The sequence below is a fragment of the Barbus barbus genome (genome assembly GCF_936440315.1).
Source record: "Barbus barbus genome assembly, chromosome: 38".
Taxonomy (NCBI): domain Eukaryota; kingdom Metazoa; phylum Chordata; class Actinopteri; order Cypriniformes; family Cyprinidae; genus Barbus; species Barbus barbus.
The window spans coordinates 26,227,878-26,254,991 of record NC_136716.1 but is presented as its reverse complement, the minus strand read 5'-3'; the positions used below and the strand labels follow the sequence as shown (position 1 = coordinate 26,254,991).

Here is a 27,114-nt window from a genome sequence, read left to right as displayed (position 1 = left end):
CTATTTTTGCAAAGCTGCTTTGAAAAGATAAAAAAAAAAAACTCATAGCAAATCAAACTGACTCGCCTGTCATTCCATCTGTGAAAGAATGCATTTCTAAATGCAGTCACACACAAGGAAACAATACAAAATAACAAATATGTCACATGAAAAACTGGTTCAAGACATTGTTGAGAAATTTCTTCTGTTTCCAGTAATGATCCACCCACAGTTATTAAAGGCACTGATAGTGTGTGAGATCAGCAGTTCAGCATCACTGTATTCTGCTGCTGAAGAGAGAATCTCCATGAGTTTGCTCTGCAGCAGCATTTGACCTCAGGAGTTGCTGTTCTTCACAATGAGGTTTCTAATCTCACTGTGTGTGTCACTACTGCTGCTGATTAATGGTGAGTGTTTTATCATCTGATATGTGCATTAAAATGATGCAGGTGAACTGACAGAATTTTTCCTTAATTCATTATATTTCAACAGGTGAAATAATCAATGGACAAACTTCAGGTAAAACTTCTTTTTTTTTTTTACTTTATCACATATTCACTTTTTCCATTTTTTGCTTTCCTTCACAAATGTAAAAATGAATGAAAAGGAATAATTAAGCGAACCAGATTACCCATTGATATGAAATCTCATATTGTAGCATTTCTGTTGTTATTTATGTCAGGCTCCTAAATAATGTTTTCACTCAGAAAAACTATCATTTTCACAATTTTGTGTTAAAAACAGACAAAAAACAAATGGTTTTGAAATTATGAAATGCATCCCAAACTTGCTAATTCTGTGTTCAGTCCTTTTTATGATGCATGTAGATTCAGCAGGCTATCACCGATTTACAGTTGTCATAATTATAATATTAATATATTTACATACACATCCACATTGTCAGGCTCTTTGGAACAAAATAGGCTATATTTTAATAAACTAGATAATGACTAGATAATGTGTTTTAGACAATAGAAAAAAAGAAGATCTTCACTTTTAAAAGGCAGGTTTATAGGCTCATTAGGCAATTTTATATCTTACAATTGTGACCTTATTTCTCATAATTCCAACCCTCTCACAACTATGACATTCTGTATAACTGATAATTTATACAGTATATTTTATATATATATATATATATATATATATATATATATGTATATATATGTATATGTGTGTGTGTGTGTGTGAGTGTGTGTGTGTTACAATTTAGAAATGGAATGGTCTTCCATTCAAATGTATTTCATACTATTGAAAAACGTTTTTGCAAAGGGAGTAAAGACTCTTCTAAATTGTTGATTTATGTCTGTATTACACTGTATTAAAGTCCTCAGGGTGGATTTGGATGCAGACTCAAATGTCAGGTTTGTAAAAGACATTTATAGAAATGCCTTGAAATCAAAATCAGACAAAAAATTACATAAAAGAAGGAACAAACTAACAGAGTTGGAAAGATTGGGCTGAGCGATACTGAAGAAAGAATATATATATATATATATATATATATAAATGAGGAGCAGGTGAAATGGGTGGAGTAACAGATGGGATGATCCATGGTAGACAGCAGAACAGTAACATCAGACTTCACCTGCTGGACAGAGCAGGAACAGCAGAGGATCTGAAAACCAACTAGAGAGAGAGATGATTGTAGACATGACAATTATTATCACATTTTTGAGGAAATTGTACATTGTTACATATTACATACATACTCCTTTAATTACATACAAGAGCAAGGGTTCACCCTAACCTTATTCATTATTTTCACTTCATGGTGTCAATAAACATTTACATTTTCAACTTTTATTCAATGCCTCAGTAATTCTGTTTGAAAAGAAATGTTGCCTGTACCAATCCAAACAAGTGGTACTATAAGCCTAATACAGATAAGCCTAATATATATACATTACAACATGTAAAAAAAAAATATATATAAATATATATATATATATATATCAAAGTTACTATATGATATGAGAACAGTAAGGCCTGTAGATAGGTAGTACGTGTTATTTAATAAAAATATAATTATATTTTTAGAATGAAATTTTTTTTCTCAAACATAGTCTGTGAGGTAAAATGCCCCCAGGGGCAATGGGCAATTACTGTAGTTATTCTGTTCTGAACATCAAATCCTTTGTTTTTCCTTCAAATGTATTCTAAATAGTTGGTTGACCAAAAATATTTGGACTTTATATTAAAAAATTACCTCACTGCCTGTACTCTGATTTTGCTGTAAAAGTTTAAAGCAAATTGGCACAAATTACATTTTTGTTAAAAATCTAATAACATGAAAACTCTGGACATTTTCCTTACTTGGTTCATAATTTATGTCATTCTCCCTAAAACAATGATAACTTTTCTGAACACATTTAACTTTTGTTTCACAGAAGAAAACTTGAAGGGGGGCATTTCCCCCCACTCTACCCCCCCCCCCCCCACCTCTCTCTCTCTATATATATATATATATACAGTGCCCTCCATAAGTATTGGAACAGTAAAGACAAAATTGCTCTGTTGGCTGTGGAGTCAGGACATTTGCAAATATGATTAAAAGATGAATATGAGACAAAACTACAGAATATCACATTTTATTATTAGCCGTTTCAGAATCAGAATCAGAATCAGCTTTATTGGCCAAGTATGTTTACACATACAAGGAATTTTTTGTAGTGATAGAAAGACAGCAACAGGACAGGACACAGATAATAAAATAATAATATCCAAATATCCAAATAGGCAATGTACAAAGCAGCAAAAACACAATATATAATATAGACAACTGTACAGGTCAAATATGTGCAAATTAGAAATGAGAAATAAAAATAAAATAAGTGAGTGTGGTGAGTGGATAATGTATTATAGTTGTTTGTTCCACGTTTATTGTTGAGTGTTAATGAGATGGATTGCCTGAGGGAAGAAACTGTTCCTGTGTCTGGTCGTTCTGGTGCTCAAAGCTCTGTAATGTCGACCAGTTCAAAGAGGGAGTGTGCTGGGTGTGAGGGGTCCAGAGTGATTTTACCAGCCCTTTTGCTCACTCTGGATAAGTACAGTTCTTGGAGAGTGGGGAGGGTTGTACCAATGATTCGCTCAGCAGTCTGGACTATCCTCCGTAGTCTTCTGAGGTCAGATTTGGTAGCTGAGCTGAACCAGACAGTTATAGAAGTGCAGAGGATGGATTCAATGATGGCAGAGTAGAAATGTTTCAGCAGCTCCTGTGGCAGGTTGAACTTCCTCAGCTGGCGAAGAAAGTACAACCTCTGCTGGGCCTTTCTGACAATGGAGTCTATGTGAATATCCCACTTCAGGTCCTGGGAGATGGTGGTGCCCAGGAATCTGAATGACTCCACTACAGTCACAGTGCTGTTCATGATGGTGAGTGGGGGGAGAGCAGGGGGGTTTCTCCTGAAGTCCACTATCATCTCGACAGTTTTGAGCGTGTTAAGTCTAGGTTGTTAAGACTGCACCAGACAGCCAGCTCCTTAACCTCCTGTCTGTAAGCAGACTCGTCACCGTCCTGGATGAGGCCGATCAGTGTGGTGTCATCTGCAAATTTCAGGAGCTTGACAGAGGGGTCTTTAGAAGTGGAGTTGTTGGTGAAGAGGTGGGAGAAGAGCAGTGGGGAGAGTACGCGGCCCTGAGGAGCTCCAGTGCTGATGGTACGAGTGCTGGATGTGAATTTACCAAGCTTTACTAACTGCTGTCTGTCTGTAAGGAAGCTGTTGATCCACTGACAGACGGAGGTGGGGACGGAGAGCTGGGTTAGTTTATTCTGAAGGATTTCCATGATGATGGTGTTAAAAGCGGAGCTGAAGTCCACAAACAGGATCCTCACATAAGTCCCTGGTCTGTCCAGATGCTGCAGGATGAAGTGCAGTCCCATGTTGACTGCATCATCCACAGTATGATGCAGTTTGCTCTGTAGGCAAACTGCAGGGTGTCCAGTAATGTCCTTCAGATAAGCCAAAACCAGTCTTTCAAATGATTTCATGGCTACAGACGTTAGGGCCACAGGTCTGTAGTCATTAAGTCCAGTAATTTTGGGTTTCTTTGGGACGGGGATGATGGTGGAGCGTTTGAAACATGAGGGGACTTCACACAGCTCCAGTGATCTGTTGAAGATCTGTGTGAAGATGGGGGCCAGCTGGTCAGCATAGATTTTTAGGCAGGCTGGTGACACACCATCTGGGCCTGGTGCTTTCCTTCTTTTGTTCTTCCTGAAGCACACATTTTGACCTGGCACACATTTTGTTCGCTGATTTGAATTGTAGGTGTGGGGGAGAGAGGGGTTGCTGGAGGTGTGAATGGTTGTGTGGAGAGGTGTTCAGGGCGGGTGTGGGGAGATTTTTCAAAATGACAATAAAACTCGTTCAAGTCGTCTGCCAGGTGTTGATTCTCCAGAGTGCTGGGGGATGGTGATTTGTAACTGGTGATATCCTTCATTCCTTTCCACACTGAAGCAGGATCACTGGAAGATATTTTTTTCCTTAGCTTGTCAGAATAATTCCTCTTTGCCACTCTGATCTCCTTTTCCAGTGTGTATTTGGCCTGTTTGTACAAGACTTTATCCCCCTTTCTGTAAGCATCTTCTTTGGCCTGACGGAGCTGTCTGAGTTTTGCAGTGAACCATGGTTTGTCATTGTTGTAGATTAGATGAGTCCTGTTAGATATAAGATGTTACAGTCTCTGTGAGCTCGTCCAGATCATTTGCAGCAGCTTCAAAAACAGTCCAATCAGTGAGAGAGAAACAGGCTTGTAGATCCCGCTCTGTTTCATTAGTCCATCTTTTAACAGATCTTAATACAGGCTTTGCATATTTAAGTTTCTGCCTGTAGGTCGGAATAAGATGAACCAAACAGTGATCAGAGAGTCCTAAAGCTGCTCGTGGGACAGAGTGATATGCGTCCTTTATTGTTGTGTAACAGTGATCCAATATATTACTGTCTCTGGTGGGACATGTGATGTGCTGTCTGTATTTTGGCAGTTCACGGGAGAAATTTGCTTTATTAAAGTCCCCGAGAATGATTAAAACAGAGTCTGGGTGTTGTTCTGTGTCTATGATCAGATCAGCAAGTTCCTTGTGAAGGAATGTAGACACTCACGAGAATGAACGAGCAGAGCTCCCACGGCGAGTAGAACGGCTTGCAGTTAATGAAGAGCGTTTCTAGATCTGAACAGCACATCTTCTTTAACACAGTTACATCTGTACACCACCTCTCATTGATGTAAAAGCACGTCCTGCCACCGCGCGATTTCCCCATTGATTCCGCGTCCCGATCTGCTCTGATCAGCGTGAAGTTAGGCATATGTAAGGCGCTGTCCGGTATGTTGCCATTTAGCCAGGTTTCCGTGAAACACAGAGCAGCAGAGTTAGAAAAATCCTTGTTTGTCCGGGAGAGCAGAAGGAGTTCGTCCGTGTTGTTGGGTAGAGAGTAGAGATTCGCCAGATGGATGCTAGGCAACGCCGCTCTAAATCCGCGCTGATAAAGCTTCACAAGTTTTCACATGTCTCTCTTTCCCCTTCTGCGCCTCCTGTAGCGTTTGACCAGAGCTACGGCTCCGCCAACTACAATGTCCAGCAAAACGTCCGAAAAATCTAAATCCGGTAAAAGATTTTGTGGTGTGTTCTGCCGAATGGTCATCCCTGGTAAAACTGATCGTATTTGAAAAACAAAAAACAGGAAAAACAAACAAAAACAGTACAAACACTGAAGAGCAACGCACAATAGCTGCCATCAGCAGCGCCATCTTGGTGACTGTACCAAATACAAATAACAGCATTTTTAGAGTTCATCCCACTCATTGATGTGAGCATAAGTATTGGGACAGTTGAACATAAGGCAGATATAAAAGATTAAAAGCTATTATTTATTTGCAGATCCCTTGCGCACAATCACAGCAGTGAGTCTGTGACCCATAGACATCACCAGACTCTTGGTCTCATCCTTTGAAATACTTTTCCCAGCCTTTAATGCAGCCAATTCCAATTGTTGCTTGTTTTGGGGAGTTTCTGCCTTTACTCTCCTCTTCAGCTGGTGAAATTCATGTTCAATCGGATTTAAATCTGGAGATTGACTTGGGCAATCTAAGACTTTCCAGTTCTTTGCTCTTATAAATTCCTTGACTGAACTGGCAGGGTGTTTTGGGTCATTGTCCTAATGCAATATAAAGCACTTCCCAATGAAACTGGTGGCATTTTCTTGAATATTGGTAGGCAAGATGGTTTTGTCCCCTTCCAAATTCATTCTGCAACTGTCATCATACATTAAGTCATCAGTAAAGTTGAGAGGGCCTGTTCCAGAGACAGCCATGCATGCCCATGCCATGACACCACCTCCTCCATGCTTTACAGATGAGGCTGTATGCTTGGGATCATTGCAGTTCCCTTTTTTCTCCACATTTTTGCTTTCCCATACCTTAGATAAAGGTTCATCTTTGCCTCATCGGTCCATACACACAGCTCCAAAACTCTTCTGGCTCACCTTTGTGCTTTTTTGCAAACTCTAATCTTGTCTTTCTATGTTTGGTGCTGGTCAGAGGTTTGCATCTTGCTGTGTAGCATCTGTAATTCTGTGTCAAATTCTCCTGAGGACAGTAGATTGTCAGAGCATCACCCCAGCTTTCTGGAAGTTGTTGGTGATTTTACAGACACGTCTTTTAGGATTCATTTTCACAGCTTTTATGATTTGTCTGTCATCAACTACTGTTGTTTTCTCAGCCGATCAGGTCATTGTTGGTTGCTGGTGTCGCTGGTGGATTTCTCCATGCCCTTTGTTTTTGCTATAGCTCTAACTGACTTCCTCTTTTCTTTTAGCATCCAATCGCCTGCTTTTCTCTCAAAGTTAGCTCCCTCATCTTCATCCTGGTTTGCGTGTGTCATCATTGAATGCAAGATTCAGAATGCAGAAGTAATGGATATAACTGATACGAGACATTCCCTGCTTTTAATATCTGAAAAATTAATGCAACAGGACACAGCTGATCACTTAGAAAGACCTGTGAGGCAATATTTATGCAAACATCAGATAGGGGGATGAAACTCTAAAAATGCTGAACTTCTTAGCTGGTAAAACATCTATGTGTTGAATTACCCAATAATAAAATGTGACATTCTGTAGTTTTGTCTCATATTCATCTTTTAATCATATTTATAAATGTCTAGACTCCAAAGCCAACAGAACAATTTTGTCTTTACTGTTCCAATACTTTTGGAGGGCACTGTATATATATACATATTTTTTGAGCACACAAAAGTTGTACTCTCTTTTTTTTTTTTAAGAGCCACATGTCAAATGTCAAATCGAGCTGATGGAAGCGAATATAGTTCCTATAAATGAACTGAGATCTAGATATTAAATCTTTTTAAATTAGTGAGCAAATGGCTTAAACTGCAGATACACTTGTTGCAGTCAGTCTACATAATCCCTCCTTAGTGTGCTATCCCGGTATTTTATCTTGTCATAAAGACACAACTGTTTGCCACATAAAAAGTGAGTATGTGTATCATCACTGGATTGTCCTTTTCTATGTCATTATTCTCTCAGAACCTACAACGTCCAGCTCTGATCCATGCTATAATTATAACACTCTTGATGAATACTGGAGAGACATACGGCAATATCACTACTATGGCTATGATGACACCCTTGTTGAATGGAGTGGGTGGTATCGGCTGTATTTGAATGGAGAAAGTGCCCAGATGTCTGAGTGGTGTACGAGTAATATGAGATGTGGTGGTTACACTGGACTGTCTCTCAATGGCTCTCATCCAACACATGAGGATGGAGTGGTGACCCGTGAAGTTGTAGGAACTTCTTCATGGTGGTGGTTGTCGGGATATGCCATTCAGTGTGGAGCTCACGCATCCACGTCCATCCAAGTCAAAGCCTGTCCAGGAGATTATTATGTCTATGAATTTGTCAAACCCATCACATCAGCCCCCAATCCTACATATTGTGCAGGTGAAGCTTTCTCTCTTTTTCTCTCCAAATTAATGTGATCTATTTTATTTTATTTTTTCAATGTCATTATCAAGAGTAAATTGTCTGATTATTTGATAACCTAATATGCATTTTAAGTTATTATTCAATGAAGTTAAACATGGGTTGACCAGTTAGAATTAGTGCAGTCCATGAACCATTCTGTTGGCTTCTGTTACATGGGTCTACTGAGGTGAGTTGAACTGAACCCAATTAATAAAAATAAACAGAACAAACCAAAATGTGATACAAAATCTTGACATGACCAGACTTTACTAGAAAACATGGGACTCACCAACAGCAAGGTTACAATGAACAAAGATAAACGACAGATAATGGCAAATGAGGGCTATATATACAAAGACACTAATCACAAAGATATCTGTGAACAATAAAGACAATGAACCAATGAGAGAACAGAACAAAACAACCAATCACAACATGACACAAAAAGTGTGTTTGACTTGAAGCTGCGCCGACCGATCAGTGTATGACATCAAAATACCGTGAGAGCGATTGGACAGCAGACGACTCTTTATTCTTTCAAATCATTCTCACAGTACTTTGATGTCATACGCTGATCGGTCTGCACAGATGCATCTCGAACAAGCCTAAAGACTAAAGAAGCACATAGCAGGATACCTGAGGGCCAGGGAATTACATGACAAAGCAGGAAACTAGACTAAGAGCGTGAATACAAAGTAAAAGACATGAACACCAACAAAACCCAAAACCAACCATGTTAGCTATGTAAGTCTCACATCTTTATCATAACCCCCCAACCCCCCCATAACACTTCCCTACTGTATCTCTACTGTATATGTGTTAGTTGTAACACAGTTCCTCAAATCTCACAACTTTAGACAAACCAAAAATAGCACTAAACTAAAGAAATTAAATTTCTACTAAATTAGTCTAAATTTGACTTAAATTTCAGCTGTGTTTTGCCATATTATTAATATTAAAACAATAATACAGAATCAATAAATTACTTAATTTATAATGAATATCGCTTCATAATTTACCTGTCCTCCAGCTAAAAATTAACCTATACATTTCTTGTTTTAATATTAGGAAATGTACGTATTAGTCTAAATACTAGCTTATTTTTGCTAAAATAAATTTGTGGGCTTTGTGAAATGTACAGTAAATAATACATTAAAAACAGTATTTTAACAGTACATTTTCAAACTCTTTGACAGTTGCCTTCCAAAACATCAGCAGTGATCCCTGCTACAACTATGAGTCTCTGGATCGTCCCTGGAGAGCCAACAATGAAAGTGGAGACTGGATTTGTGATAACTTTTTCTCCTGGAATGGCTGGTACCGGCTTTTCTACAATGGAATGAACATCCAGATGTCAGAGACCTGTATTGGTTCATACACCTGTAACACAGAATATAATCTGTGGCTCAATGATCCTCATCCTCAGATAGAGGATGGAGTGGTGACCAGAGAGGTCTGTGGAGGGTCTTATTGGGGTGGCTGCTGTAATTTCAAATCAGACCCCATCAGAGTGAAAGCGTGTCCAGGCAATTACTATGTCTATGAACTTGTGAAACCACAGTTCTGGTGTTCAGGATACTGCACAGGTACCATGCGTTTTACTTTATCTATTTACTTTCTTACAAAGTTTTTCCTAACTTTTAAAATGATCTCAGTCATGTCTTGAATGTCCTTCTTTGTAGATGTCAGCACCATTTCACAGGTGGCTCCCACTCTAAGACCAGATATAATCACTGGATCCAGCATCACCTTGAGTAAGTTACATGTTTTAATTTTTAAGTATTTATGGTAACACTTGAGATTAGGGAACACTACTCTCTGTTAAGTAGTTGCTTATTAGCATGAGAATTACTAGCATGACCACATTCTAGACCCTTTAACATACCTAAACATAACTACTACAATAACTACCTTATTTACTATCGATGAGCAGAAAGTTTACTGAGGGAAACTTCTTAATACTAATCCTGAATGTGTTCCCTAATCTAAATTTTATTTTCCAATGAAAATGTCACCTTTTATACTTTTAGCTTCACTACTTCACAGTCATGTTGTGAACGATTGTTTCTGTGTTTTATTGGTTGAGATTTGCTCTTGTGAAGCTCCTCATTAAAATGAATAAAACTTGTTTGTTTTGATATCTTAACACAGATTATGACCCGTGTGAAAACTACAATGAAATCAACAACTACTGGAGAAGCACACTCAATTACTGGTCTACGTATGGATACATCTCTGATCGTGATGACACTCGTGTAGAATGGGATGGCTGGTATCGACTCTTCGTTAATGAGTCGAATGCTCAGATACCTGAGTCGTGTTTTTATTATATGTCATGTGGAGGTTTTAGTGGTCTGTGGCTTGATGGCGCTCATCCTCAGCTAGAAGATGGAGTTGTTACTCGTGAAGTTTACGGCTCTCGCTATTATCTGTGCAGTCGGTACAGATCTGAACCAATCCAAGTCAAAGCTTGTCCTGGAGATTATTATGTCTACAAATTGACCAGGCCAAATCTTTCAATCCCATTACCTGTATATTGTGCAGGTAATGTGTACTTTCATTCATCATTATATCTGACATGCTTATCATCATTTATACTGTTGGTTTTCATTTTATTGTCTTGTATAAATTTAATCTTCAGTATGTACAGTAATGCTCTCTTTCTACTTTCATAATAGTTCCTTCCTCCACCCCAAGTGTCGATCCCTGCTACACCTATATCAGTCTGGATGAGCCTTGGAGATCCACAGACAACTATAACAACTATGGCACGTGTGATTATAATGTGGAGTGGAATGGATGGTACAGGCTGTTCTACAATGGTGAAAATACTCAGATGCCAGAATCATTTGTAAATCAAGGCATGTGTGGCACTTACGAGCCACTGTGGCTCAACGGCCCTCATCCACAGCCGGAAGATGGAGTGGTCACCCGTCAGGTCTGTCTCTCATGGAGTGCATACTGTGAATACAAATCCCACCCTATACGAGTCAAAGCCTGTCCTGGAAATTACTATGTTTATGAGTTTGTCAAGCCAATAGTTTGCGGAGCATACTGTGTAGGTGAGCATTTATTCATATGTAATGCATTAATTTAATTTCTGGGTTTTGTTTAAAAATTATTTATTGATATAAAACTGTTCTTAATACCAAAAGCCTCAAATCAGTCCATCCCATCAACACCAGAGACAATCCCATCCGCAGAATATATTACTCCACCAATCACAACCACTGGTAAAGTATTGTCTTGATTTTGTTGCAAATAAGACACAAAGTGTGTTTTCAAAGCATTCTTCTCAAAGTCATATTGCTCAGTGGCCAAAGGGCTCATGGTTGACTGTAAAGGAGAGATGAGGCAGAGAGAGAATCCACATGCACGCACAATTAAGTAAAGGCCAAACTGAGATAGTCTACACATGAAAAACAAGGAACAGGAAACAATACATGAAAACATTCAAACAACGGCTGAAATGTATGACTTTAACTTCATTACATTTGAAAGACAAATATCGTACTTTTCCACTCCACTAGATTTCTATCAAGGTCCTCGAAGTAGAAAGTCGTTACCATGTAGCAGCTTTGAAAGTCAGTTAGTGATTTTTATTTCTTCTCTAAAATGTGAATTATTTTTTTCAGACAGTCTATCAGTAATCACTAATGTAGGGTTATGTGAAGTGATTTCCCTGCATTTTTTTGAACGCTGACCAGTTGCAAATGTAAAATTTATTTACAAAAATACAAGTAGGCGTAATGTATAGTAAGTTGCTTCAGAGGCATAAGGTATTGTGAGTATTACATACAAAAATAATTAAACAGTGCATTGACATAAAAAAAAAGAAATTTACTTTTGGTAGTTAAGTACTTTTAAAAGCAAGTAGCCTACTTCTGTACTTTTACTTAAGTAAAAATCTGTCTTTACAACTTCTACTTGTAATGGGGTAATATTTGACCAGCAGTATCTGTACTTTCACTCAAGTAATGGAATTGTGTACTTTGTCCACTTCTGATGAAAACCAAGCAGTATAGAGTAGATACACACAGACAGACAGACAGACAGACAGACAATCTAAATGAGATAGCAAGGGGGCGTGGTCATTTTTCATGGGGACACACTAGGGTAACTATGGGAACAAACAAGAAGGGGTGCGTTTCCCAAAAACAACTATGGTCAAGTTCCGTCGTTACCAATAGAGTTCAATGGAACTAACGACCATAGTTAGTTAGCGATGATTTGGGAAACGCACCCCAGCTTGGGAGACAGGGCAAACACAGGAAACACAGACATAATAGCAGCTGGGAAAATACTTCAAAATAAGAGTTCACAGTGAAACAGGGAAACACAGGCAGGATCATAACATTGACATTTTAAATCAATTTTTTTCACAGCTAAATAAAAGGAGATGCTCAAACTGTTATCTGCTTTAAATTAATTAAAGCACAAGTTTATCAGGGAACTTAAGTAAAGAGTGTTCTGGAGATTTCATACCAGTTAACATTCATTCGGTCAGGAGCATTTATGTTTTAATGTTTCCATATCAACAGTTCCTCCTGTTGACCCCTGCTACAACTACAATGTCCTGGATGATCCATGGAGATCCACCAACAATCAACATTCCTCTCAAATAATGTGTGACACTTGGGTCAGCTGGAACGGCTGGTACCGTCTCTTCATTCAGGATCAGAGCGTTCAGATGCCAGACACATGTGTTGAAGAGTATAGTTGTGGCACTCATGCTCCACTCTGGCTGAACGGAGGACATCCAACAGTTGAGGATGGAGTGGTCACTCGAGATGTCTGCGGTCACTGGGACAATAACTGCTGCCATTTCCAATCCAATCCCATTAAAGTTAAAGCCTGTCCAGGAGATTATTATGTCTATGAGTTTGTGAGTCCAACAACCTGCTCTTTGGCATACTGTGCAGGTAAATATATATATTTACATGTGCCCTTTGTTTATGCAAGATATAATTCAGATTTTTTTTGTAATATTCATGATTTCTTTCAGATGCAAGCAACATAAACACTACCTCTACTACTGTCATGCCAGAGACAACCACAACAGAAACTACAACCACAACAACTATAGACATTACAACTGGTAATATATTGTAGTGTGTTACAATGTTGAGGATTATTGTTTTGCATGAGCAAATCAGATCCATGTTATGTGTTTGTGATGTATGTATATATTTTAAAATAATTTATAAAGTTATAATGCTAATATATAATAAGCTATATTAGAGTAGGCAAAAGGCCACAGGTAATCACAGCCATGATTATATACAGCCATATTGCTGTATTTCATTATGTAAATAATACAAATATTATAGTAAGGTAAATTAAAATTTAAATATAAATGCAATTTAAATGCCAGGGTATCAGAAACGGATATTTATGTTACTAACTAATGTTAAATATTGTCTTGTTGTTTCCTTTTTCAGACAATGGAATCAATATTACAGGGCCATTTTATCCTTTTGGAACTGGAGACGCAGTGAATGGACGCATTGATGATGGGAGTTCATCGGTTATATACCTGCAGCAGCCATTCATATTTTTTGGACAAACATACAACCAGATTTATGTGAGTCATTTTGGAATGGGAGGACTTTAGATTCTGCATGTCAATAAAAATTAAATGGGGAAAAAGACAATTTAATGCAGTTTAAATTTGTGTTACAAGCAATTTAGCATATTTTTAAGAACCCTGCAGACAATAATCAGTCCTCTTTTATTTTAGGTCAACAACAATGGACACTTGACATTTGACGGGTCATGGTACAGCTACACTCCATATCAGTTCCCAGCCTATGGCGGGAAAGACCTCATTGCTCCATTCTGGACAGATATTGACAACCGCTGGAATGGTGTTATTTCATATCAACAGTACACCTCTGGCAGTGTCCTTACACAGGCGACTCAAGACATAAACCAGTACTTCCCTGACTTGAGTTTCTCTGCTTCATGGGTCTTTGTTGCAACATGGGATAGAGTTGCATATTACTCCGATTCAGGAACAGTAAGTAGCTCAGTTTTGTACCATGAAAAAAAAAAAATAATGCTATACAATGTTTTCTTGCTTTATTAAAAAACAAAAAACAACAACAACAACTGACTTTTCTGTCTTTTAAGGAAACATCTTTCCAAGTGGTTTTGATTTCAAATGGCCATCTCTCATTTGTTGTAATGAACTATGGTGCAATTGCTCCAGCTAATCGATATGTACAGGTATGCATAAGATGACAAATTGATATAAAAGGTATTGCATTTCCTATGAATAACTGGCTAAGCAGACATCTGGATGTCTTCCGCATCATTAGGCTGGTTATGACACTATTGATTCAAGCCACCATTTCTCAATAACTGGATCACTTCAGGATGACATCACAAGCCTACCATATAGCAGCAATGTCAATGTGCCAGGCAGATGGGCCTTTAGAACAGATCATGGAACACGGGGTTGTCAATTTAATGGTAATGTTGCTTCCCTGACTGCATGCCGAATGTTAGTAAGCCATAGAAAAAGCCTTCCTGAAAGATGCTAGGTGTTTATATTAAGTGCCATTTTCCCGGACGTGTCCTGGCCAGGACTTCTATATTGCTTTGATTCAAAGTACCTCGAGAGCGTTTTCAAAAACATAAGGAACCAAAAAATATTCGGGGAAAATGGCACGTATGGTCACTCTAGTTTATATAAATTAACTCTATGTCCTTTTAATAGGTTTGCCAGTGCAGCTGGGAGACTCTTTCTGGAGTGATGCCGCTTGCCAGGAAAGATGCACCTGTACCAGCAGTGGCCTCCAGTGCAGCTTTGAGCCCTGTTCTTATTCCCAAGCTTGTCGTCCAGCTGCTTTCCAATACTCTTGTCAGAACATTCAGCGGCAAACATGCACCATCTCTGGTGATCCTCACTACTACACCTTTGACAATCAGATTTTTCACTTCCAAGGAACCTGCACATATGTTCTGTCTGAGGTTAGTAATGTTGCTATGGCTTTTTGTTTATTTATTGATTCGATAAGATTGAGAATCCTTTACTGATACTGAATTTTTGTCATTGTATAGGCTTGTGGAAATGATTTGCCGTACTATCGCATTGAGGGCAAAAATGAGCATCGTGGTAGCACACATGTGTCATGGACTCGAATGGTCAGAGTATTTGTCTATAATGAAGAAATTGAACTGGTTAAAGATCACTATTATGAGGCAAAGGTAAGTATCACTGCTATATAGAGAATGAGAATGTGACGTCACGCCGCGTTGAGTTCTGGGAAACTGCTTTGTTTATCCGCCATACTTGCAGGATTGCGTTGCCTCTCCACTTTTGAGTTTAGGGCAGTATTTTGATTTGTTCGTCGTTCTTGTGAAAAATGCCACCATTGTATGTCATTCATGCTGCATCGAGAATTGCTTAAGTAACTCAGATCATCTTTCTGAGCGAAAACTGTACAATGCAATTAGTTTTTCGCCTTTTCTATGTGTAAAAACACCAAGGTAAGCAGGTCGCGGAGATGACGCCGAATAAATCATTAATAATGTCACTGATTAAACCCACTACCTGTCACTCAATAAAATCAAAATAAAATCGCTGGGTGTTTTTAAAAGTTTAGATTTTTTTTGGTTTAATAATTAACATTTGCTTTGCGAGTATGATGCTCACTCATCATGTGAATTAGCAGAACCTGTGCAGGGACTTTCTGAAACGCTCAACACAAATACAGTTTCATGTGATAAAGACCCAACTGTAAAGTACATAATGTGCAGATATGCCTAAAGTGTGAACGCAACACGTTTATTTACACGCTAAGTGTTTTTCTCTCACATAAAAGAAGATGCTTAATGCACAGAGACTGTGATATTAAAAGAGCACATTCTGTACACAACCTTACTAATAAAGCATGCTATGTGCAGAAAAACAGATGAGCCCAAAATATCAACTTTCAATATCACTGTCTTAATCCATAAGCATTTTATTCATTACCATTTTCTAAAGGGAGGAAAACGCTTTAATGTTTAAACACGTTGCATTAATATTTTGGGCTCATCTGCAGGTCTTTTAGCAACACTGACTTACTACATTAAATCAGCATTTTAAAATTCTACAAAACTGTTCCACAAGCTCCTAGGGATTTTATTTTGGTTGTCATTTGTTGAAATAAAAAAATACAGTGTTTGTGTCTGTTCACTGAATGTGACCCACAATCTCTGATTCTCCTCCGTGGCCATAGAAAAAATAATATTTACAATGACAAAAATTATACTCTGTCATTTAAAAGTTTCTAACAAAGAAATGGATCGACATCTGTCAGCTGGTTGACCACACACTTTTATTTTGAAATTCTACCATTTGATGGCCAAAGCAGCAGCGAGCGTCCAGCCGGCAACTGTTTTCACGCTAATCACATCAACACTAAACCAAATTCTACAAAACTGAAAAAATATCAAATTATCATGAGATAAAATAGCTTCTCTTCCCTGCAATCCATGCAATGAAGAATGAATGAATATTTAACTTAAAGGCAAAAACAAACCAAAAGATAAGCAGTTACTCGTATGGAGAACGTGAAGTAACGGATAGCGTATCCTGCTAATATGGCGGCGCTTTCCCAAAATGCAACACGGAGTGAAAACATTGTGACGTAACTCCTCATTCTCAATTGAATTCAGCCATCCTTCCATTTTTCTAATTTCTTTTTATCAACATTGTCAAGGTTAATGGGACCTTTATAGCAACACCATTCACCCTCCGCAATGGCTCCATCCAAGTCTATCAGTCAGGGTTTTCCTTGGCCATCAGCACAGATTTTGGTCTCCTCGTTACATATGATGCATATAGCTACGTCACCATCTCTGTGCCTTATGACTACCAGAATGCCACATGTGGTCTGTGTGGGAACTATAACCTACATCCTGAAGATGACTTCCGTTCAATCTCTGGGGAGATCTTGAGCTCAGATGTTGACTTTGCCAACTCTTGGAAGGTAGAGGGGGACACAGATCCTGAATGCCATGATGTCAGGTGCACAGGTCTAGGTTGTGCAGTTTGTACAGCCAATGAAATGAGCCTTTACAGTGACACAAACCACTGTGGGATACTAGGAGATGTTTCAGGGCCTTTTGCATCTTGCCACTATGTGTTTTCACCACAGACCTACATAGAGAACTGTGTGTATGATCTTTGCTTAGGAGGAGGGTACCAGCCCATTCTGTGCCAGGCTCTCAATGTGTATGCTGCTCAATGCCAACAGCAGGGTGTGCAACTAGGGCACTGGAGACAGCCAGGCTTTTGTGGTAAGTGCCTTGTTGTGTCTTCATTAGATGTACATTTAACTTCATGTAGCTGAAATATTTTCACAAGGTGAAATACTGTAGAGTTTGAGGCATATACTTACTTCTGCTCTGCATTTCCAGAGATTCAATGTCCTGAGCACAGTCATTTCGAGTCACATGGAACAGGCTGCACTGCAACTTGTAGCAACCCCTCCGCCCCAATAAACTGTCCCTTGCCCAATCAGGAGAGCTGCGTTTGTGATGATGGCTACATCCTCAGCACTGGGCAATGTGTACCTGAAGAAAACTGTGGCTGTGTCTTTGAGGGCTTCTACTACTCTGAGGGACAGTTGGTAGTGTTGGGCGAGGACTGTGGGAGGCAATGTGTTTGCAGTAGCGGGACAATGGTGTGCAATCAGCACCAGTGTGGTCCAGCGGAAGTGTGTGGACTCCATAATGGTGTAAGGGGTTGCAGACCCATCAGTTATGCTACCTGTTCGGTTGAAAGCTTGGGTTCATACCACACCTTTGATGGACAAACTTTCAGATACCCAGGAGCTTGTGGACTGACCCTTGCAAGAGTGATGGGGCCATCCCAACTGCCATACTTTGTATTGACTGTGGAGAAAGTACCCAGGGGCCTTCAAGACTTTTCTAGGTTCCTGAAGTTTGAGGCAGGGGGAACTCAGGTTTCCATTGAATTGGGAGAAGGTAGCAATGTACAGGTTAGCCATTTTTTCTCAGTCTTGTATTAAGGGCAGTTTAACCATTATCTCAAACTCAAATGCAAGATCAAATTCTGACTTTTTTTTCTCTTCAGGTGGATGGGCAGTTGGTTGGTCTACCCATCAGGGTTGGCTCCAGTCAGATCCACATCTACCACAGCAGTGCAAGAGGTTTTGTTTTAGAGACAAATTTTGGAGTGACTGTTAGAGCTGACTGGCCACACATTGTCCGAATCACAGCTCCAACCACTTACAATGGTACACTTGGAGGTCTGTGTGGGAACTTGAATGGAAACACTGACGATGAATTCTACAGCCCAGATGGTGCCCTGCTGGATGACTCCCAACTTTTTGCAGACAGCTGGCGTGATGGATCCCTGTCAGCTCATTGTGTGGATCCAACAGATGTGTGGGAACCAGGTCTTTATCAGAACAGGAGTGAGTTCAATACACACTGCAGCATCATGGCCATGAATGATGGACCATTTGCTGAATGCAGCAGAACACTAGACCCTTGGAATCGGATTGAAGATTGCATTCAGATGCTGGAGCAGACTAACGGTGCCAGGGAGGCTCTATGTGAGGCTCTGCGAGGCTACACACTGCACTGCCAACAGAATGGCATCACAGTTGGAGAGTGGAGGAGTATCACCTACTGTGGTTAGTATTTTACAAATGTGACAAGATTTTCGGAATTAAAACTATATATCTCCTTCAAAGTGCTGATCATTCATTGTCTTGTCCATGTTTTATCTTCCCAGATCCCAACTGTCCAGCTAATAGCCATTACGAACTGTGTGGCACATCCTGTCCTGCGTCCTGCCCTAGTCTCTCATTTCCCTTCCAGTGCACACTGCCATGCCAGGGGGGATGCCAGTGCAATGATGGACTGGTGCTGGATGGAGATCACTGTGTTCCCCCCACTGGTTGTGGCTGCCGCTATGATGGGCGTTATCGACAGCCTGGAGAGCAGTTCTGGCATGGTGAAGAATGCCAGTTCCTGTGTGTCTGTGATGGAATCACTGGAAATGTCCGTTGCACACCATCATCTTGCAGTGAACAGGAAATCTGTCGTGTTGTGGAGGGGGAGTATGGCTGCCATCCTCGTCCACATGGTACCTGTTATGCTTCAGGAGACCCCCATTACATGTCTTTTGATGGAACCTATTTTGACTTTCAAGGCAGATGCCGATATGTGCTGTCCAAAGTATGTGATGATACTCGTGGCCTGCCGCACTTCCAGGTGGATGTAAAAAATGATGCATGGCATGGATGGCCAGTGTCAATAACTGTTGAAGTTTTTGTCAACGTCTCTGGTCATCTTGTGCACATGTCACAGGACATGAACGGTTATTCTGCTGTTACGGTAAGCAGGTCCCAGTCACTATAATTTGCCATGGAGTATATGTGATATGAAGAACATTACTGTTTTAATTATTGATAAGATTGTTTTGTATAAACAAGCTCCGCTTTTTCTTAAATCAGGTTGATGAAGAGATCAGAAACCTCCCTGTCTACCTTGACTCTGGTCGGATATCTGTCTACTCTACAGGACAGTTTATATATGTCTCGACTGACTTTGGTTTCAGTGTCACTTATGGTGGCTCCTGGGAGTTATTTATTGTTGTACCAGCAGACTACAATGGAGCTGTGTGTGGCATCTGTGGCAACTTTAATGGCCATCCCGAAGATGACTTTCTCACTCCTTCAGGTGCTCTGGCACCTTCAGCAGACCAGTTTGGGGCAGAATGGGTGGCTGAGGATGGCATGTCATCCAATCATGACTGTGGTTTTCCTGAATTACCTGGCTATTGCCAAGATGAGAGCACAACTCTCATCTCACAAGCCTTGTGTGAGATCATCAGGGAAAGTCAGGGTCCCTTCAGCTTCTGCCATGGCTCTGTTGATCCACAGGCCTACTTTAATAACTGTGTGTTTGATGTATGCATTTCTGAGAACAGTAATGATGTCTTATGTCACTCTGTCCAAGCCTATTTGAGTGCTTGTCAATCTGCCAATGCTGTTGTCTATCCCTGGAGAGAAAATGCATCATGTGGTAAGTATCTAAAAATGTAAAACAAAATGTTTCTTTATTCATGGTTTTTCCCTTTTTAATTTCAAAGATTAAATTTTGTGCATACTATTAACTGCATTCTACAAATACATTTTGTTGTTTCATTTCCAGTCATTGACTGCTCATCAAACATCCCAAACAGCCATTACGAGGTGTGTGGCACAGACTGTGGTCATACGTGCGCCAGCAGCATTGATGCTAGTTGTGAACACATCTGCTCAGAAGGTTGTTTCTGTGATGAGGGATTTGTGAGGAGTGGAGGACTCTGTCTACCAGTGGAGCAATGTGGCTGCTTGTATGATGGATTCTACTATAATGTAAGGATTAAAGCATTGTTTTCCTTTAAGCATTATTACATAGGCGATGGATAACATGTCACACAGACCTACAGTATGATGATACTGTACCATGATGCTGTTTGGAAGGTGAAAATACTCATTGACATCATGTTATGGAAATGTAAATTTCATCATTATTATTGTGGTTTTATAGATCGGTGAACAATTCTGGGATTCGACATGTTCTCAGCGCTGTCAGTGTTTTGCTCCAAATGATCTACGCTGCTCTGCATCTTCCTGTCCACCGGCCATGGAGTGTGCTGTCAGAAACGGACATCGTGACTGCTACAGTCCAATGTCCACTTGCACAGTCTGGGGTGACCCCCACTACATCACCTTTGATGGAGCTGTGGCCCACTTTCAGGTATAAAATGATGAAATCTGCTGTTTTTGTTGTTTTGTGTCCCAGTAGTAGGGGACAACTGATTTAACAGTCAAATTTATTCAGAGGAGGGCTATGAGGGTTATTAGTGTTAGACTAAGTATATATATATATATATATATATATATATATATATATATATATATATATATATATATATATATATATTTATTTATTTATTTATTTTTTTTTTCATAGAATTGAAAATTATTTAATTTATGAATGTATCTGATGTCTTGCAAGAAATTTCTGGGTGTGAAGTTGCAGCTGTGTGGGCAGTGAAAGAAATAATGAAGAACATGTGCGTTGTGTTATTTCTTATTAGGGAACTTGTTCATATGAGATTGCTCAGACCTGCGGTAATGTCACCGACAATGATCTGGAGTTCCGTGTGGTGGCCACTAACAGGCACCGTGGGAACATGGTGGTATCATTTGTGTCTGCAGTGGATGTTTGGTTGTCTCAGCATGGACAACAGACGCACATCACAATTGGGCAAAACAGGAGAGTTAAAGTAAGTTGGACTTCAAATGGTGTCGATATAAATATATTTTCTATCACTTTCTTTCTTTATTTTCTTATGGTGGAATTTTCTGATTGCCCTCCAGGTTGATGGGAATGCCATAGACACACCAGCATATCAAATCAATGATCTTGTAGAGATACACGAGGAGCATGGATTCGTAATTCTAAATGCTTTCAATGAATTTATTGTCCATTTTGATGGACATAACAGCCTTCTAGTCAGAGTGAGTGAAAGATTCTATGGATCTCTATGTGGAATGTGTGGAAATTTCAATGGTAATCCTGCAGATGACAAAGTGCTGCCCAGTGGAGACCTCGCTCCTGATGATAATTCCTTTGGCCACAGCTGGCAATCAGATACCAGCATTCCAGGGTAAGAACCATGAGACTTTAGGACAGTCGATTTTACCTGGTGGGTTGTGATAAAAATAAAAAATAGAGCAGTGGACAGGGAAAAAGGTTCAAAGGGCTTAAGGTTAAAATATGCAAGAATAACAAATCATGTCAGTTGCTCAGCTGTAAACTCTTTCTGTGTCCAAGTGATGAAACAGTACAGGCATTTAACTGACCTTCATTTTTTTCATGTGTTCATGTACTTAAGCTGTGGTGCCAGAGACCAGACGGGTAATGCGGATGAGTGTCCATCCAGGCAGAGGTACTCTGATCTCTGTAGCATTATCACCAACACCACTGGACCCTTCCAGAACTGCCATCTTCATGTTGACCCTGCACCTTACTACTACTCTTGTGTGTATGATCTGTGTCTGTACACACGTGCAAATGGCATGCTATGTTCAGCTGTCGAGGCCTATGAGACCGCTTGTGCCATCTTGGAGATACACATCCCAGAATGGCGCTCGGGTCTGCGGTGTGGTAAGTCATAATAATATTTCAGCACAGATTATTTTGTGATCTTGTCATTAGTATTGCAGAAAAAAAAGTAGTAGGTAGCTGAACTATCAAGTCCTATGGCAAACTGCTTTCAAATGATTCAGTGAAAGCGCTATGATTCATGAACTGATTTTGATCATTTTGCTAACCTGTCACAAATCAGACATCACTAGTTCTTAAGCTTCACAGTTAACATAGACTTAGACTTATAGAGGGTGTTTATAAAGACATTTTAAAGGTAAAGTAATAAAATCCCCCAGCAATTTAATTCTAATGTTAATTAATTCTAATTCTACTGTTAAAAACTAACTAATAAGCTATTATTTGTGGATCTCAGTGGGGAAATTATGGAACATATGAAATTAACGTTAATTAAAAAAAAAAATTTATTTAATTTATTTGAAGAATGTAGAGCAATGATCATTTAGGGGGCTCAGAATGTTGAGCTCTCGCTCTGTTATTTTGACTCAATGTCTTGTGTGTTGTATTTCATTTATCTGTGCTTCTCTTAGATGTGAGAGATCGCTGCTCTGAGCTCAGCTGCTCTGAAGATGAGTGGTGTGGAAAGAAAAATGGTGTTTATGGCTGTATGTGTAACGACGACCTACCCAGACCACAAGATGATTCTTTTGGTTGGTAACATTCCACAACAGAATGTGAAATATGATTTTTTTTATGATTACGTTTTCTTTTTTAATACTTTAATACTTGTTTTTTTTTCTCTCTCAGATTTCTCAGAAACCTGTGAAAGCAGCTCTGGCTCCATGTCTGTGTCTCGCTGTCAGCTCTTTGAGGCTGGTTTTCCGGCTGATGTCTTACACCTCAGTGATCCCAGCTGCAAAGGAACAATCCGGAATGGCAGAGTGGAATTCCATTTTGATAACGATGAACACATCTGTGGTACAAATCTTGTGGTAGGACAAATTATGTATAATCCATTCAAATACACCATCCAAACATTCTTAGTGTCTCATAGAACCAAAAAGATTGGGTTGACTGATACAAATTTTGGGGCTTTTTAAATTTAATAATTTTGCTTAAATAAAAGTTTTTTTTAACACCTTCAATTCAATTTAGGCTAAATGTCAAAATGTTATGCATGTTGTTCCCAGGCCAACGGCACCCACTTTATCTATGATAACTTTATTCTGGGGACACCGAGGTCAGAAGCTCTCATCAGCAGAGAGAAAATCCTTAAGCTTTCTTTCAGCTGCGTTTATCCACAAACACAAACACTTTCCATGAATGCGGAAATCAACCCACTGGAGACGTAAGAGTCAAATACAAATTCTGATTCCAGCTGTACTGTTTTATTAAAGTAGTAGAATTTTATCTGTAAAATGTAGTAGTTTTAACACAGATCTATCCATTATTTCAACAGTTTTGTGCACAAGACCCTCCCCGCTGGTGAAGGCAGGTATCAGGTTCGGATGACTCCATATGAGGATGATGAGTTTACCCAGCCCTTCACTGGTAGAGTGGATGCACATCTCGACCAGAAGATGAATGTGGAAGTTCGTGTTGAGGGGGTTGACAGTCGCCAGTTTGCCTCAGTAATAGACACGTGTTGGGCTACACCTGTGAACGATCCTGATTACAGTCTCCGCTGGGATCTCATCGTCTCAGAGTAAAGCAATGTTGTTTTTTGTCTGTTCCTTAAAGCTCAGTCTTAACTCACTGTAACATTTTTAAAAGTAACTTTTGATCTGCACATAGACTGAATAAATAAAAATCCATATCCCTTTTAAGATGACCTGACATAATATCTTCCAGTATTGCAGTACTAATGCAAAGAATTCCATTTATTGAATATAGAATGCAAATGTGCAATGATTTACAGGAAATCGCTTTTGAGTTGAATGCCTCTCAAGTAAAATAATTTGATTTGTTGATTCTCAGGTGTCCCAATCCAAATGATGACACAGTGGAGCTGCTGCAGAACGGCGTCTCGACATCCAGCCGTTTCTCCTTCAGGATGTTTATCTTCACTGCAAACTCCACTAAGCTTTACCTGCACTGTACTGTTCACCTTTGCCTTCTGTCAAACAACCGCTGCTCAACGGTGAGTTTAGAAAACCTCTCATAATTAATAAAACTGTGATGATGTGTTTCTGTGTAGCTATAGAACTAATGTATGGAAATTTATTGAATGTATCTCCAGTTAAATGTAATGGTTAAATTGTAAAGGTTTAAGATTTTACCATTGATAAACCCCTGTTGATCAAACAGTAAATACTGGAAGAAAAATGTTATCCTTAATGTCCATGGTGGTAAGGTTCTGGAGACTTTATGCACTCCTTTATGTTTCATGTTTGTCCAGTGATATTTAACAAGGATTCACACAGCTGGATTTTCTCTTTTCTCTTTCAGGACTGTAACTCTGGACACCAGCGGAGAGAGGGCAGGTCTCTGGACTTCCATGACAGTGCTTCCATATCCATGGGTCCTCTGGTGATGTCTGAAGGGAACACAGGTGAATATTTAATTTAATAATTTGTAAACCAAGGTTTCTGTTGATTTCTACTATCAATACATTACAATTCACCGTGCATTATATTCTCTGTTAACAGATAAGTGGGTCCCAGAGCAAGTGAAGGTATCGGAGGCTTCTTGTCTGTGTGCTTCTCTGATGCTGTTACTTGTTCCTCTTATCAGTTTCCTGACCCTATTTTAATGTTTTTATTCAAACATAATGTAATATTTTGTATGCATAATTTCTAATGCCATTTTAATGAATGTTTGAGGATTACAAAATTTCTCTTTGTCATAAATGTTATTTTATTGTTCCATAATCAGGCATTTAATCATTTACATGAATTGTTATATACTACATTCATCTTATTTTACTTCAGACGTTGTGTTACATTACCAAAGACAACCAAATTATTTTTTATTTTTGCTTAATCATGCAAAAACATTAAAAAGTAATTCCTGTTCTGCAGTTGCTTTTTTCAATTCAACAACATTTGATAAAAATTGGGTAGCAGACTTTTCGAAATAACAAACTTGAAATATGTGATAATGATATCAGGGTCAGACTTTATTGGCACCCTATTCGAAATTTTAGAAACATTGAAACTGGACAACAGTTTACTGTACTCATTAAATTAATATTATAAAATTTATAAATACAAAGTAAAAAATGTATGACAATAATGACAAATTTGACAAACAACCTGTTCCAAATTACCTTCTAATTGTTTTAAATGCACACAAGAACTAAATAAAATACAAACAGGCAAAGCATGATTGCAAGCAGTACTGTATCTGACTAAGATGTTTATGTCACATTTGAATCATGATAGAGAGTCATTCAATGTACTGTGAACAGCATAACACAGGCACTGTGAGTCTGTAAGGAGAGGGTAATGGCAATATAGATATGCATTTAATCAATTTATTATAAGCAATATAAAATAGGGACACAAAATGCAGTTGAAATGATCTAGAAGGTAATGGGGGGAAATAATTTTGATGGCTAAGCAAGTCACTTCACAATTTGCCTGTTTTCTCTTTTGCAATAATTTACTTTCAGTACAAGGAAGAAAGAGATTAATGATCATAGTCTTACCTTTAACTTGTATGTTTGACATAATCTTGCTTATAGTGATGCTACGATAATATGCATGAGATAAGGCCTTCTATTTTACTTTCAATTCTAAAGGCTTTGAAGACTGTAGCCACACTGGTTGAATTGTTCTTTCAGAGAAAGTCATGTGTGAGGTTTGATCACTGGACAGATTAACAAAAATGTTCTTGTATTGTTCTTGTGTTTACTTGAGAAACTGAAACTGAAGAGCTGGGTAGGTCAGAGTTCATTCAGTGTGAGATAGAAATTTGCATAAGTTCATATCTGAACAGTCCTTTGGCACTGCACTGAAATATTACTACATCTTACATCAAAACCCCGGTAAAGCAGTCTTGTAGTGCAGGTAATGTGTGTCGAAAATCATTTGCAGACTCACTGCAACATTCAGATAAAAATTTTATAATATTTTAAGTTTATAATATTATAAGCCACATTGTTGAATGCTGGCGTGTTTGGATTTGACAACTAAATATTACACGTCAAATAAAAATTTCTACATTTGATCATAACCAGTCTGTAGTCAGTGATCATATTGTGTGACTCAAATTGTTCCTGCCTAACATGTTAAGATATAATGACGAACATGTTAAGATATAAGTTACAAGATAAAGTATGAGCTGCTGTTGTATGTAGTGTTAATCTATTTAAGAGGTATTTATTGTGTTTCAATTGTTCTCTGAGAGTTAAAATGCTACATATATGAAATACTCTTTGGTCTGGTACTGTATGTCGTATTCAGTAGGTATTAATTCTGTATAACAAGTTTTTGAATTTAACAGATACACTTAACAGATATCTTTTTTTTCATTGCATGCATGCTTATATTGTGTTTTTTAGGTGAAATAATCAATGGACAAATAAAAAATCAATGGTCATTAAAAATGTAGAAATCAAAGTATAGTAGGAATAATTCTTATGTCTAAAGAGATTTTATTAGGTACACCTTGCAGGGTTAGGTGTTATTTTTCATCTCACAATAGTGATGTGTCATAATCGCTCATTTATCTCACAGTTTCTAAATGATGTGGAATGACATTGAGAGCTTGTTTCTGCCTCCACGAAAAGCTTTAGCCAAGGAATCAACCCCCTTTAAATTGTCCATTTATGTATATATTTCACAATATGAAATTGTTATTATTTATCATGATAGTACAGAATAGACTCAGGACTTTAAAAGAAACATCAAAATCCGGCAAGAAATAAAATAAGAAATCACAAAGTTGCAATGATTTGACCTGAACAAAGCAAGTATATATACATATAGATAATGAGATGGTAATAATGAACAGGTGAAATGGGTGAAGTAACAGGTAAATCTCAGGATGTAAATTTGACCCAATTGGCCCAACAACCAAA

At 38.7% G+C, this 27,114-nt stretch overlaps 1 protein-coding gene across 1 annotated transcript; it reads left to right on the top strand.

The window, feature by feature from the left end:
• Positions 1-222: 222 nt before the first annotated feature.
• Positions 223-26,650, top strand: LOC306857559 (alpha-tectorin-like). The gene is made up of 33 exons (XM_079397546.1): positions 223-386; positions 472-498; positions 7,524-7,940; positions 9,161-9,550; positions 9,647-9,718; positions 10,116-10,508; positions 10,643-11,026; positions 11,120-11,197; positions 12,506-12,886; positions 12,970-13,062; positions 13,406-13,548; positions 13,705-13,983; positions 14,097-14,192; positions 14,285-14,438; positions 14,686-14,939; positions 15,030-15,176; positions 16,676-17,255; positions 17,376-17,959; positions 18,055-18,619; positions 18,721-19,325; positions 19,445-20,015; positions 20,145-20,350; positions 20,526-20,735; positions 21,079-21,267; positions 21,362-21,651; positions 21,880-22,151; positions 22,682-22,801; positions 22,899-23,083; positions 23,282-23,439; positions 23,551-23,796; positions 24,069-24,231; positions 24,540-24,642; positions 24,740-26,650. The coding sequence occupies exons 1-33, from the start codon at positions 338-340 to the stop codon at positions 24,841-24,843; spliced, it is 8,508 nt and encodes a 2,835-aa protein (XP_079253672.1). The 5' UTR covers positions 223-337; the 3' UTR covers positions 24,844-26,650.
• Positions 26,651-27,114: the final 464 nt, after the last annotated feature.

What these genes read in the sequence shown, in the direction of transcription:
- LOC306857559 (XM_079397546.1), top strand. Translation starts at nt 338, where the DNA reads ATGAGGTTTCTAATCTCACTGTGTGTGTCACTACTGCTGCTGATTAAT. An exon ending in CTCTTTGGCATACTGTGCAG is followed by an intron (nt 12,887 to 12,969) that starts GTAAATATATAT and finishes GATTTCTTTCAG; the next exon opens with ATGCAAGCAACATAAACACT. An exon ending in ATGATGGATTCTACTATAAT is followed by an intron (nt 20,351 to 20,525) that starts GTAAGGATTAAA and finishes GTGGTTTTATAG; the next exon opens with ATCGGTGAACAATTCTGGGA.